General features: G+C 51.3%; 2 protein-coding genes across 5 annotated transcripts; one reads left to right on the top strand and one right to left on the bottom strand.

The window, feature by feature from the left end:
- Window positions 1-1387: 1387 nt before the first annotated feature.
- Window positions 1388-7392, top strand: TMEM79 (transmembrane protein 79). 3 transcript variants are annotated; one of them, XM_059674865.1, is made up of 5 exons: window positions 1388-1515; window positions 2184-3101; window positions 3384-3597; window positions 4269-4320; window positions 6398-6495. In XM_059674865.1, exons 2-4 carry the CDS (start codon window positions 2342-2344, stop codon window positions 4309-4311), a joined length of 1017 nt encoding a protein of 338 aa, XP_059530848.1. In that variant the 5' UTR covers window positions 1388-1515; window positions 2184-2341; the 3' UTR covers window positions 4312-4320; window positions 6398-6495. The 3 variants fall into 3 exon arrangements, with proteins under 3 accessions (XP_059530848.1, XP_059530846.1, XP_059530847.1); XM_059674863.1 differs by lacking the exon at window positions 4269-4320 and having other exon boundaries at window positions 6398-7392; XM_059674864.1 differs by lacking the exons at window positions 1388-1515; window positions 4269-4320 and adding an exon at window positions 1575-1705 and having other exon boundaries at window positions 6398-7392.
- GLMP (glycosylated lysosomal membrane protein) lies at window positions 4808-10626 on the bottom strand. Of its 2 annotated transcripts, XM_059674861.1 has the most exons (7): window positions 10469-10626; window positions 9741-9998; window positions 9344-9544; window positions 9000-9218; window positions 8275-8531; window positions 8026-8163; window positions 4808-5068 (listed from the first exon to the last, which is right to left on the bottom strand). In XM_059674861.1, the coding sequence occupies exons 1-7, from the start codon at window positions 10583-10585 to the stop codon at window positions 5062-5064; spliced, it is 1197 nt and encodes a 398-aa protein (XP_059530844.1). In that variant the 5' UTR covers window positions 10586-10626; the 3' UTR covers window positions 4808-5061. The 2 variants fall into 2 exon arrangements, with proteins under 2 accessions (XP_059530844.1, XP_059530843.1); XM_059674860.1 differs by lacking the exon at window positions 4808-5068 and having other exon boundaries at window positions 7665-8163.
- Between the last annotated feature and the right edge of the window lie 3202 nt (window positions 10627-13828).

The following is a 13828-nucleotide window of genomic DNA, read 5'->3' as shown; positions in this document are numbered from 1 at the left end:
TGCGGGCCAGTGACCGACGGCTGCCAAATCTCGCGAAACTCGTTTTCCCTCCCGGGAAGTTGCCCGAACTAACTCTGGGCAGCGGCAGCTTAACCTTTTTCCGGCTTCTTCAAGCCCTGAAGAAAAACTTTATTGACAAAGCTACCAGAAAACGGACAGTGGACCCAGCCAGTGCGCTGAAACCAAACCGGATGGGCTCATGCTAGGAGCTAGAGCTGACTTTGCCTCGTCCCTACAGAGGTTATTTAGTCCATCCTTCTGCTCCTCCACCCACCCGCAACCAGTTGAACCAAGTCTCTTTCAGATTACTGGGTAGAGTGATTCCAAATCTCCCTTTTTTCTGTTATTTAAACAAACAACAGAAGTGTATGTGAAAGTGTTCTTGTAAAGAGCCGAACCTAAGAGTAAGGCTCTCCAAGACGTGAACCTTCTGTAAGTGCCTCGGCCCTCCACCTTTCCCTCCCAAACGTTTCCAGCACAACCATTTATTGCACACCCGCCGTTTTCCAGCCACAAAGCCGGGTCTGGAGACACAAAGATGGGCAACCCAGACACCCTCCCTACTCCAAGCACCCTTTGATGCACATACCCAAAGCTCAAATGGCTTTAGAGGTGAGGTTCCACAGGTGGGATAGGCCACTCCCCCATGATTCTGCCCCCTGGTCTTCCCACTGGAAAGACCACGTTGGATTCCTATTGCTTTCTTGACCTTAAACCTAAGCTAAAAAACAACAACAAGGGATTGGGATGGAGGGGTGGGGAGAAAGCTGTGTACATGTTGTTATGGGAACAAATTTCCCCTGGACCAATATGATCCTGTTCCAATCACTGACCTTCTTTCTGTTCCTGAAACAGCCTAAGTCTTTCCCACTCATGGGTCTTTCACTTTCTGTTCCTCTGCCAGGAACATTCATACTTCTCAGTTCCCTTCAGGTCTCGGCTCACATGGCACCTTGGCAAAGAGGTTTTCCCTGATGAGATTGTCTTACTGGCTTAGTTGCTGGGTTTCTTTATTATCTGCTACCCCAGTAGAACAAGCTCCTCAAGACCAGAGACCTTGCCTGTCATCCTGATCTCTTACCTGCCTGTGCCTAGAATAGTGTCGTTAATAATAGGTGCTCGATAAATATTGAATGAATAAGTGTACAAATTCCACCTCTTTTCTGGGTGTTCCCTACTCCAAGCACCCTTTGAGGCACATACCCAATGGCCCCCCTCTGCTTTGCTGAGCTGGGAGCTCCTACATGTCCTGTTTGCCTGGAACACACTCTTATTTCTATGCCCAGCTGCACCCCCACTTTCAGAAAGAATGACGTGCTCCTCTAATGCTTTTTCTGTCGGCCGATTCAACGGGGCGGGGCCTGCCCCTTTAATCTGGGCCCCACCTGCTCTGGTCAGACTGGTTTGGAGACACAGGTAAAGGGAGGGAGGGAAAGGAATACTTGCAGAGCCAGCAGGGAGCTGGGCAGCTCTTTCTCAGAAGCTGGGGACCCTCCACGTCTCTCCAGGTTGAAAGTAAGAGGGTGTCATGGGTCCAAATGGCAAGGGGTAGGAGGCCCTCGAGGAGGTAGAGGGAGGGGATCAGCCCCACCAAGAAGCAGTGAGATAGAGGACGGATGGCAGGGAGGGAGAAAGACGGAAGAGGCATAGAGAACAGCCATGATTGGACCTAGAAATCAGAATGCACAGACGTACGATGGATGAGGTACGCTAGTGAGGAGTTTAGAAATTGTCCAAGTGCCCAGACTGGAGACTAAAGAATAGGGAACGCTGCTACTGCCAGTTCCTTGGGACAGATTTGTTGGCAAATCCCTGGTCTCAGTTGCCAGGAGAGTTCCAAGTGGGTATCTACAGGAGAAGGGGAGGTTTGAAAGTGAAGGGGCGGTCTTTCTGTCCATAAGGAGACCCTTAGTGGGAAGGGAACTCGTAACAAAATTCTAGGCACCTCCTCTTCCTCCCATTCCTGCATTAGGGTGGCAATGACCCCGGGGGTTTTGGTGGAGGCGGTAGGAGGCATGGGTGGGGACTGGCTGAGGCCAGAGCTGACAGGGCCTGTGCCCCCTGACTCACCCTTTCCTGCTGGATTGAATTTAATGTCAAAAGGGTTCTTCCATTTCAGCTGCTCACTTCCCTCCTGCCTCCCTCTCTTTCAACACTTTCCTCTGTACCATGTTCTTCTTAAGGTCCCCGAAGGGGCTAAAGCCCATGAGGCCAGCTGCCCTGGAGCGTTCCCGTTCTATCAACCCGTCCTAAGGCCAGAGGACAGAGCTTCTGAGAGAGCTCTCCTGCTGCCCTCCGCCGTGACATGACCTCCGGTGGACGCCAGAACTGAGGCCCCAGGATGACGGAACCCGAAACCCTGAAGCTGCTGGAAGTGAAGAGTCCTGAGGCCCCGGAGAAGAGCCCACCCCAGGCCTTGGTCCCCAATGGCAGGCAGCCGGAAGGGGAAGGTGGGGCGCAGTCCCCTGGTGCTGAGTCCTCGAGAGTGGAGTCTTCAGCTGGGTCTCCCGCAGCTGAAGAGGGGACTGGAGACGGTCTAGACAGCACAGTAAGCGAGGCGGCCACCCTGCCCTGGGGGACTGGCCCCCCGCCCAGTGCCCTGTTCCCCGATCCCCCTGGTTGGCGGGACATTGAGCCCGAGCCCCTCGAGTTGGAGCCACTCAGCAAACTAGAGGAGTTGCCTGAAGATGATGCCAACCTGCTGCCTGAGAAGGCGGCCCGGGCCTTCGTGCCCATCGACCTACAGTGCATTGAGCGGCGGCCCCAGGAGCACCTTGCTGTGCGCTGTGAGGCGGGCGAGGGCGAGCGCCGCCGGGCCTTCCTGCCCCCCCGCACCATCCAGCCGGAGCCCTGTGAGCGCAAGTGGGCCGAGGCCGTGGCGAGGCCGCCTGGCCACCCCTGTGGGAGCTGCGGGAGCTGCGGGGGCCATGAGGGCTTGAAGGCCGTGGCCTCAGTGGGAGCCGCTCTCCTCCTCTTCCCCTGCCTGCTGTATGGCGCCTACACCTTCCTGCCCTTCGATGCCCCCCGGCTGCCCACCCTGAGTTCCCGCCTTGTCTACACACTGCGCTGCGGTGTCTTCGCCACCTTCCCCATCGTGCTGGGTGAGCCGGGGCCCTGTGAGGAGGAGGGGGCGTCTGGGAATGCACTTGAGGTCAGGGCCTGCCAGGCTTGGGGAGCAGGGGTTTTCCTTCACTCAGCCTGGACCCTCAGGCCTCGCACACCCTGCCACCCTGGGTGCCTGTCCCCTCCCAGGACCCCTGAGTCCCCCTCTGGAGAGCCCGTGACCTTGAGCTCTCCACTACAAACCCTGCCCTGCTTCCTGTCTCCCGTTGGATCCTGACCCCGTGTTCTCCGCCCGCCCCCGCCCCCGCCCCCCTGCCCAGGGCTCCTGGTGTACGGGCTGAGCCTGCTGTGCTTCTCCTCCCTGCGCCCCTTCGAGGAGCCTCGGCGGGAGGTGGAGATCCACCGGCAGTACGTGGCCCAGTCGGTCCAGCTCTTCATCCTCTACTTCTTCAATCTGGCTGTGCTGTCCACCTACCTGCCCCAAGACACCCTCAAGCTGCTCCCTCTGCTCACTGGCCTCTTCGCTGTCTCCCGGTGAGTTGGGGCAGGGCACCGGGCAGGCGATGGTGCTAGAGGGGCCCAGGTCTGAATGTCTGGAGAGCCAGTCAGGGACAGGGAGCTTTCTGGATCCTGCACCAGCCCAAACGTGTGCCCCAGAAAGGTGAGTCCACTTTCTCCCTTGCAACTTGCCTCACCTTGGGGAGCAGCTCGTATGTCTTCTCACAAGAAGTTGATTTCAGAGGCGCTTATGCCATTGAGGACGGAACGGGCTCCCGGTGTCACAAACACCAACCTCCACGCACTGCAGCCACTCCTCTGACGCTCTGGGCAGGGAGCCGTTGGCCTCTAGTTGAACACCCCCTATAACCAAGGGCTCCGTGCTCTGTAAGGCAGTCTGCTTCGTTTTTCAAAGGTCCTAATTATTACAAAGTTCCTTATATTGTGCTCAAAACTGCCGCCCTGGCTCTGATCTCTGGAATTGCCTGGGATAAATCTGGATATTTGATAACAGCCTGCTCCCCTAGTGTTTACTTGCTGAGTGACCCTGATTTCTTCACTGTCCTGAGTCCTTCCCTCTGGGTAGGAAATTCTCCTACTTGTCCTATGGGGTGGGGAGGCCTGGTCAAGGGTATTGTTCTGTTCATACCAACCAAGGCCACCTTAGTTCTCATGACAGCCTCATTGCTCTCATTTATAATTTACAGCCACCTGAAATCCTTAAAGGTGCTTTCATGTGAACTACTGTAAACCCAGAAGGTACCTTTGAATTTGTCTTTACATTTTTTTCTCTAACACATTTCCGTTTGTCACTTTCAATATACGAATCCAGATTGATTTAATGGCTAAAACACTCTTCCTATTGAGCTAAAAGTTGTCTTCCTGTTACTTCTAATGTCGTCTAGTGGTCCTGTCCCACCAGCCTCCCACACACAGCCCTGCATTTTCTCCCAGTAGATGTTTCCCAGGATAAACGTTCCCGCCCATATAACTCCACTTCCCGTCTCCCTCGGGGAATGCTGGTTTCATTACAAGTTGGTTTAAGCAATAAGAATCATCAGGGAGCTAAAGAAGAATCGGTGATTGTCTGGTCCACCTGACCCATTTTATACAGAGGAAATCACGACAGACTGGGGGAGAAGAGTCGCTCGGGTCAGCGCAAGTGTCAGGACTAGAATCCAGGTCCCTTCCTCCCTCATCCAAGGTCCTTTCTTTTCTACCATAGGCAAGTAACAAGCATTTTTTTTTTTTAATCTTCACCTGAGGATATGTTTTTATTGACTTTAGAGAGAGGAAGGACGGGAGAGGGGGGTGCGACAGACAGACATCAATGTGAGAGAGAAACATTGATCTGTTGCCTCCTGTAGGTGCTCCAACTGGGGATCAAACATGCAACAAAGATATGTGCCCTGACCAGGAATCAAACCCACAGCCTTTTGGTGCAGGGGGGATGAAGCTCCAACCAACGGACCCATCCAGCCAGGGCTATTCTCAGCTTCTTTATTTTCTTGGGGGAGAAAAAAAAACAAAATCATATATATATTTAAAATTGGTTTCAGAGAGGAAGGGAGAGGGAGAAATAGAAACATCAATGATGAGAATCATTGATTGGCTGCCTCCTGCACGCCCCCTACGAGGGGCTGAGCCTGCAACCCAGGCATGTGCCCTGACCAGGAATTGAACCATGACCTCCTGGTTCATAGGCTGATGATCAACCATTGAGCCACACTGGCCAGGCTGTATCTACTTTCATCATCCGTTTCATCTATAAGATAAAGTTGTTGTGAGGATTAAATAAGTTAATTCACGTAGAGTGTGTACAGTAGCCTGGCACTTGGCAAGGGCTTGCTAAATGTGAACTTTTACTATTATAACAAGTTGCCTCCTGGTGCAGTAGAGAAGCAGTGGTTACTCTTCCCTCAGTTTAACAGGTTTAAACATGGAGGCACATCAACTTGATAGTAAGTTGTCCTTTATATATTAAGAGGAAGCTGCTCTCCTCCCCTGTGGAGGGGTATGTATTTTTAGTGGATATTCCAAGAGAACTTTGGTTGTGGCTTATCCATCCTCTGGGCTTCACCCTCTGGAAGCTGCCTTCCTTACTCTTCCTCTGGCTCTGAGATGGCGGGAGGAAGGGTAATGAACAGGCTTGGGATCAAATCACAGTTTTACTATTTCCCACATATGTGACCTTGACCTTGGATCAGTCTTACTTAACCCCTTTGGAATCTTAGTTTCTTCATCTGCAAATGGGGAAATAAATACAATGGAAGGTACCGTAGTAAAATAATGAGGAAACTGTCTATATACTGATAAAAATAATTGCCAAGATATGTAAATCGGGGGAAAAGTCAATGTGCAGAACAGTCTAAATAGTATGCTCCCAAACTGCAAAAGGGGGTGGGGAGGAAAACAGATCTTTTTGTTCATACATGCATTAAAAAAATCACTTTTTACACAAGAAACCATAATATTGGATGCCGGGGGTAAGGGTGGGGTTAGGGAGGGGAAGAAAGAGAACAAAAAGGGTGGCAGGGATCAGTAGAGGGAGGAAGATATTTAATACATGCATTAGTACCTTTGAATTTTGAACCATGTGACTGTATATTGCCCACTCAAAAATTTTTAATTAAAATTTGAAAAACAAAAGAGGGAGGGAAATAATAAACTCACCTCATAGAGCTATCGGGAATTTTATCGGGAATAGTGCCCCTTGAGTAACTAGCATTGCGCCTGGCACACTGTACATAAACATGTACTGTCTTTAGAAGCATCAGTCACGCCCACCAACCCATCTACCTCCCTCACTGTCTGTTGTCTCTTCTCGCCCTGGCAGGCTGATATACTGGCTGACCTTTGCCATTGGCCGCTCCTTCCGCGGCTTTGGCTACGGCCTGACATTCCTGCCCCTGCTGTCCATGCTAGTGTGGAACCTCTACTACATGTTCGTGGTGGAGCCTGAGCGCATCTTCACTGCCACCGAGAGCCGCCTGGACTACCCCGACTATGCCCGCTCGGACTACAGGCCCCGCCCCTGGGGCTGAAACAGTTCTGACCTCTTGCCCCAGCCTGGGTACCTTGGTGAGATGAATCCTGCTCTGACCCGACAGGGTCCCATCCAATCAGAGCTTGGATTGACTGACCCCTGCCCCTTCAGCTCTCCCCGTGTCTGGGCTGGCCTTCACCTTCAAAGCCAGGATAGGCATGAGGGAGGGAGGTAGACCAGGTGTTTTCTTGCAGGGAGAGGTGGACAGTTATGTTCCTTAAGGATGCTGAGGGAACAGGGCCAAGACCAGGGGCAGCCTCCCTGAGTGGCCCGCCTCCCTCCACAGCCACGAGCGCCCACCACTGCTGAACTCTTCCACTCTCTGGCCTCCTGTGAGGCAGTGGGCAGAGCCACAGCCCAAACGCTGACCATTTCTGTGCCAGCTGTCTAAGCACAGGGCCTCAAGGAGACTGGAAATACTGCTCCTGCCTAGAGATAAAGGCTGGGCATCAGATCAAATGGGACTTGCACGCTGGGTAAAACCATCCTGGGGCCTGTGTTGAGAACCCTCCATGACTGGCCCTCACAAGCCCTTTAGACTCAGCTGCCCCAGCACAGAGCTGCTGCCTCCTGTCTTCCGACCAATTAGGCCCCTGTAACTTCCCACTTCCAAACTGCCCAGAAGAGAGGAGCAGACAGGGAAGCCTGCCTCCCATGAGATGTGTGTGTGTATGTGTGTGTGTGTCCATCCATGTCCATGCATGTGGCGGCTGGGGCGTGGTTGGAAGGCACAATGGCTGGTGTTAACCCCGTGTGAATGTGTGTGTGTGTGGGGGGGGGGCGGGGTGTGTGAAACAATAAATGACTACCACAGTCTTACTGGGCTCTTTCTTGGTGTTTGCACCCTATTCTCAAGTGTCCCTTCCTTGTTTGAGTCATACTGAATCAGAAACCTCCCTGCTCCACATGATGGAGAGTGCTGGCAGGAACCTCGAGAGAGAACCAGACCTGGTGAGAAAATGGGGCCATTCACAGACACCTGCCTTCCACGTCCATCGCTTTAGCCCTCTCATTCCCTGGAACCAACCCAACAACATTCACACAGAGAGACAAGTCCTGTGGAAAAAAACAAGTCTATTTCAAGCCCGCAAAGCAGCAACCAGTCAGCCAGCCTTTCGTTTTCGCCTCTGAGTCCTATCCAAGAGAAATGGGGGCTGGAGGGGTGGGTAGGCTCCAAAGAAGGGCACCCTCCCTCTAGCAATAACCCTGGTCCTGGTCCCTCTCCAGAGTATGAAGGTGGTTCCCAGGAGTTGAGGCTAGTCTCATGTTCTTCAGAAAAGCAAGATGGGAGAAAGGAGTAGCTGGCTGGGAACACTGACCCTCAAACCTGCAGAGGTTTGAGACACAGCACGGCAGGTCCAGTGATGTCCTTCCGTCTAGAGAGCGGGCCTCAATTTATGGGCTGATATTCTGAGTACCTCTTGGGGCCCAGCAGCAGAAACAGGCCTCCTGCAAGCAGCATGACTCCTGGCGCACCCAGGGCCACTGCCATGATGCCCAGGACTAGGGGGGACAAGGCATCCACTGGAGGGGTACCCACACCAAGGAGCATCGACCTAGAGCAAGCAGAGTGAAAAAGAGAGGTAAGCAGGCTTAGGAGGGGAGGCTAAGAGGCCCAAGCCTCCTCCACTTCAACTTCCCGGTCCCTTGGCCAGGACCTGACTCACCAGCTGAGGTAGTGCTGGTCCCAGTAGCCAGGGCCTGTAGAAGCCCCAAATGTCAGATTGAAGGCACAGAAGTTGTTGTGGGATCCAAAGAAGGCTCGGACAATGGGTGACTGGGGGAGAGGGTACGCCAGGGTGGGATGAAGAGGGGAAGCTTGGGAGGGAAGGGCGGATTCTCGGCCCCCCTGCTTCTGGGAGAAAGCCACTGGTCGCCACTGCACAAAGCCCGATGGGAGAGAGCCCCATAGCAGCTGGTCCAACTGGGGAGAAAGGCAGACAGTGCAGAGTGAAGAGGACCGACCTCCGCCTGACCCTTCCGTTACCCCCAGCCTTTCTCAGACTCCATCTGTCACTATTCGTCCTGAGTCCTAGGCCTGGTTCTAGAACTCACAGGCTGTTTGCACTGGGACCTCAATCTCACTCTATAGAGAGGGGAGTTGGGCTGGATGAACACTGGCTCTTTGCAAGCCTGCACTCAGCTCCCTCCTCTGCACCCTTAGGCCTTGCACATCCCCCTTGCCAGAGCACTGAGTCACACTGCACTGCCTGTCTTCTGTCTTCTCCACTGAGGGCAGAGACTGGGCCAAATTCATTAGCACGGTGCCCAGTACTTAACGGAGCTGAATGAAGTGTTGCTAAATAGTAAATGGTTGAATGATTGTCTGAGGTCCTAATAGGGGTTCCATCTACATTCACCCACTCATCTGTCTCTCCACTGGAAGCCTGACCTGGAAGACAGCAGGTGCATATTCGTCGTCGATGGAGTGCTGCTCCTGCATTGAGGGGCAGTCAGGGCCCTGGCCCAAGGTGGCTACCTCCAGCCCAAAAAGGGAGCGGTTTCCTCGGGGAGAGGCCCCAACCAGGGCCACCTCTAGCTGGCAGGTGTCCATCGTGTGCAGGAGGCGAGGTGGTTGGGCTGGTCGGCCGGATCTGGAGAAGGCCTGCACCTGGGATGGAGGAAGCATGGGGGGGTGTGGGAAGCAGATGGATGCCTGTCCTTGAAGGCCGCCCCCTTCATTAACTCCCACCCTCATAACAGCCTTTTGAGTTCTTCTGGTTCCCATGCCCTTACCCTGAAAGTCAGGCTGCCATTGGCAAAAGCCCGGGTGGGGTCCTGATTGGGGTGGCCTCGAAATGTGGCACTCAGGGTGGCAGGATCCAGTGAGTCAGTGATGTTGTTCCAGGAGAACTCGGCCAAGGAGTACGGGGGGTACGGTTTTCCTGGAGGCTCTGCTGCCACATCGGACATGTTGGTGCTGTCAAACTCAAACAGCTGGTGGGTGGGGTGGGACAGGACTGGGCTTGCCTGAGTCCAGCTTTCTCCTGAATCACCCCCCCCACCCCACCACTCACGGGACCCCATGCTCAGGCTCTCACACCTGACTCTACTTCACCCACCCAGGCTTGTTTCTTCCTCTAATTTGATGAGCCCTCTCCTCTTTCCCTTGGTTCTCCCCCAACCTCCTCACCCTGGTAAAGACAAGGGCAGAAGAGAACTGGATGCTGTCTTTGGGAAGCACCATCAGGGCCCCATCAGGCTCAGGGGAGAGCAAGCGGCTCCAGTTGACACTCAGGTCGCTGTGGGGGGTATTGGTGGCCACCAGCAGCACCGCTGGAGGCCCGAGGCTGCTCCACACATAGTGCAGCGTGGAATTGGTGCCCACTGCTCGGATATGAAGCAGGTTTTGGGGGAGCCCCATCGAGTCAGGGATGACCTCCAGAGTCACCTGGAACATGGAATAATGGAGGGTCAAGACAGCAGGATTAGGGAGAGACAGGGCAAAGGAGAAGCTTGGGGACTTGGAAAATGCTGGGGGACAGGGTGGGGCCTAGGAGAGAAGTTCGTGTGGGAGGTATGGGAATCTTGGTGTAGGGGCAGAGGAGGGGTAAAGGAGAGGGCAGAAGAGCCAGAACTGCTCTGACTGGTTAAGAGATCAGCGCATAGATCTAAGAGGAGGAAGAAAAAAATAACATTGCCTGGACCGGGGTTACTCAGGGCTGAGTCAGGATCCAGACTTCCCAAGACAGGAAGCCCTTATACCCGCCCAGCTCCACGGCTGGCCCCAACCCCAAGTTAAAGAACTCTTCTCTATGCAACCACCCTCCCCCTTCCACCCTCCCCCCCTTGAGTGCCCTGGATTCCAACTGCCCTTCAAGCCTAGCATTTCCTGAAACCCCTACTGCTCTAGCCCCTCACCTGGCGGGTCTCCTCCCCCAGGAGGCCAAACGGAGCTGCCAACAGAAGGCTCAGGAGGAGAACGGGGCCGGGGGCACAAAGCCCCCAACCCCAGCGGGGCTCCTCACAGCTGCACATGCAGCCCCAGCTTCAGAGGACGGAAGACAGGAGTCACGTGACTGAGACTCAGCTGATCTCTTTAAAGGGCGGAGCCATCACGCCAGTTCTTAAAGAGACCGCTGTACTTAACCCAGCTCTAGGCTTGGGTGAGCCAGCGGTTCTCAACCTGTGGGTCGCGACCCCTTTGGCGGTCTAAGGACCCTTTCACAGGGGTCGCCTAAGACCGTCCTGCCTATCAGATATTTACATTACGATTCATAACAGTAGCAACATTACAGTTATGAAGTAGCAACGATGATAATTTTATGGTTGGGTCACAACATGAGGAACTGTATTTAAAGGGCCAGAAGGTTGAGAACCACTGGATCATAGACTCAGAATGGTTAGAAGTTTATTCCCAACTGGGTTGGCAAGAAAGACACCTCAGACTAGACAGATAGGTCGACATATTCCTGACCTCTCCTACCCAACTGGTCCCACTGAACAGTTACCTAAAAGTGGGCATGATGTCTAGATTCAAGATCCAAATGAGATCCCCCCCAAATGACTCTAGTAAAGAAGGCAGAGAGAGGAATTTGAAAGAATTCCATGGGTAAGACAGCACACTCTAGAACAGTGTCACCTCTGACACGCGAACTCATTTTTTTGGTTGAATTTTCTTTGTTAAATGGCATTTAAATATATAAAATAAATATCAAAAATAAGTCTGTTTTACTATGGTTGCAAATATCAAAAAATTCCTATATGTGACACGGCACCAGAGCTAAGTTAGGGATTTTCAAAATGCTGACACGCGGAGCTCAAAATGTTTGCCATCACTGCTCTAACCACTAAACCAAACCAGCCAGGGATCTTTGGTTGATTCTTGTATGTGTCCTGATCAGGGATCAAACCTGCATCCTTGGCGTTTTGGGATGATGCTCTAACCAACTGAGCACCCGGCCAGGGCAGCATTTCATATATATATTTGTAACCAAATCCATATGGTAAACACCGAGGAATGGAATTGCCAGGTCAAACTGCCCTATGAGGCTTATCAACTGCTGCTCAAACCATGAGTTGAAGGCCCATTTCCCCACATCCTTGCAAGTGTTTATCAAACTTAATTTGGACTTCCCTTATAAGGTTGAGCATATCATGTTTTACAATAATTTATTTTTGCTTTTCTGGAGCTATTTACACCCTTTGCCTATTTTTCTACAGGTTCTATCTTTTTTATTTTTATATTTTATTTTATTTTTTAAAAAATATATTTTATTGATTTTTTACAGAGAGGGAGAGAGATAGTCAGAAACATCGATGAGAGAGAATCATCGATCAGCTGCCTCCTGCACATCTCCTACTGGGGATGTGCCCACAACCCAGGTACATGCCCTTGACCGGAATCGAACCTAGGACCCTTCAGTCTGCAAGCCGACGCTCTATCCACTGAGCCAAACCGGTTTCGGCTATCTTTTTTATTTTCATTGATTTTTCAGAGAAACAGGAGGAGAAAAAAACATTAATGTGAAAGCAAAATATCAATTGGCTGCCTGCTGCATGCCACCTAGCGGGGATTGAACCCACAACCTGGGCATGTGCCCTGACCAGAAATCGAACGAACTTGTCAGCGCACGGGTGCATAGGACGAGCCCAACCAATGAACCACACAGGACTTCCAAGTCCTAAAAGCTGTTCCAGGAAATCAACTCTTGTATTGTTGAAACATCCTCGCTCTCCCATTTGTCTTTTGCTATACAAAATTTTTTAAAAATTTTTTATTGATTTCAGAAAGGGAGACAGACACATCAATGATGAGACAGTCATTGATCGGCTGCCTCCTGCACGCCCTCTACTGGGGATCAAGCCCACAACCCAGGAATGTGCCTTGACCGGGAATCAAACTGTGACCTCCTGGTTTATAGATCGACACTCAACCACTGGCCGGGCACTCTGGTACATTTAAAAATCATGTTTTCTTCTAGTATTCTTCTAGTTTCACTTTCTTATATTTAAGTATTTCAGCGGCCCAGAATTAATTTTGCTGTAATGAATAAAGTAGGGATCCAATTTCATTTCATCCCCCCAAGTGGCTACTCTAAGATGAACTCATTTCCTCAAAAACTTTCATTTTTCTTGGGGAAAAAGTAGTACTTGTATACTGAGATATCAACTCTAGGACCTGATAAGGGAGAGTGAAAACAAGTCTGGGCTTAAGACCAAGGATCTAGTAGTCAGGAATTCAAGTCTCTCCACCACCCAAAAGATACTGCTTTTATATAAGGGAAATAGAATTTACTGAATCTAGGAGCTTGACAGTAGGAAGAACCATGAACAAAGAGATGGCAAAAATTAATCACTATGTTAAATTTAGGCTTTGAACAGCACGAGGGGGCTTTGACAGATAGGAGAGTACAGACTGATCTAACATACCAGAAGGGATTTCCATAGGTTCAGGAGACGCTTAAAGGGAAGATTGCCATGTACAGTTATCCAAAGTACTTAACTGTTAAGAGTTGAAACCAGAATAGACCTACAAGAGTAAGGGACAAATGGGAAAAAAAGAATCCACACAGTGTGACTAGCTTCCTTCCTCTATTAATTTAGCAGATCTTATGAGTACTATTTCTTCAAGATCTTTTTTAGTTATTTGAGAATTGACCTAAGGTCTTAAAACTCTCGAGGGAATTATTAACACCACAAGAGGCAGGGATTTCAACAAACGGTTAGGTAGGCTAGATGAGGAAAGGCTGAGTGAGGACTTTAGACTGGGCGAGGCAGGAAGCTAATACTAGGTATAAACAGAGCAGAAAGTCTCCAGAAGCCTTCTTACAAGCCATTTTCCACCCTGTACCTCAATCCAGCCGGCACAGCCCGCTGTAATAGCATGGCTTCTACAGCCAGACTACCTACATAGAACGTCTAGGTCTGCCACTTACCAGGTTTGTGACCCTTGGACAAGCTCCTTTATCCATGGCTTTGGATTCCCCATCGTAATAAGGGGGATGGTACCTATCCTATAGGATCCATGTGAGGATTAGTTAATATATGCAAAGTGGCTAGAGCATGTCTATTACACAGGACAGACTATTATTCTACCTAATATTCAACTTAATATAAAAGTAAATCCTGTGGTCAGGAAGTATGAGATAAAGGCTAATTATATGCAGTATAAGGCCAAAGGGTGGAAGGCCGAATAGCCAAGAGGAAGGAACCGAAAAAATCAAAGGCTAGGCTTACCTAGCCTCCCACATGCCAGGGCCATTACTCAAGTCTTTTCCT

This window comes from Myotis daubentonii, chromosome 18 (assembly GCF_963259705.1).
Source record: "Myotis daubentonii chromosome 18, mMyoDau2.1, whole genome shotgun sequence".
Lineage (NCBI taxonomy): Eukaryota > Metazoa > Chordata > Mammalia > Chiroptera > Vespertilionidae > Myotis > Myotis daubentonii.
Note: the sequence above shows the minus strand (reverse complement) of the source record. Positions and strands in the feature narration are given on the sequence as shown.

What these genes read in the sequence shown, in the direction of transcription:
- TMEM79 (XM_059674863.1), top strand. Translation starts at nt 2,342, where the DNA reads ATGACGGAACCCGAAACCCTGAAGCTGCTGGAAGTGAAGAGTCCTGAG. An exon ending in CACCTTCCCCATCGTGCTGG is followed by an intron (nt 3,102 to 3,383) that starts GTGAGCCGGGGC and finishes CCCCCTGCCCAG; the next exon opens with GGCTCCTGGTGTACGGGCTG. An exon ending in GGCCTCTTCGCTGTCTCCCG is followed by an intron (nt 3,598 to 6,397) that starts GTGAGTTGGGGC and finishes TCGCCCTGGCAG; the next exon opens with GCTGATATACTGGCTGACCT.
- GLMP (XM_059674860.1), bottom strand. Translation starts at nt 10,585, where the DNA reads ATGTGCAGCTGTGAGGAGCCCCGCTGGGGTTGGGGGCTTTGTGCCCCC. An exon ending in TGGGGGAGGAGACCCGCCAG is followed by an intron (nt 9,999 to 10,468) that starts GTGAGGGGCTAG and finishes TCCATGTTCCAG; the next exon opens with GTGACTCTGGAGGTCATCCC. An exon ending in ATGCACCTGCTGTCTTCCAG is followed by an intron (nt 8,532 to 8,999) that starts GTCAGGCTTCCA and finishes CTTTCTCCCCAG; the next exon opens with TTGGACCAGCTGCTATGGGG.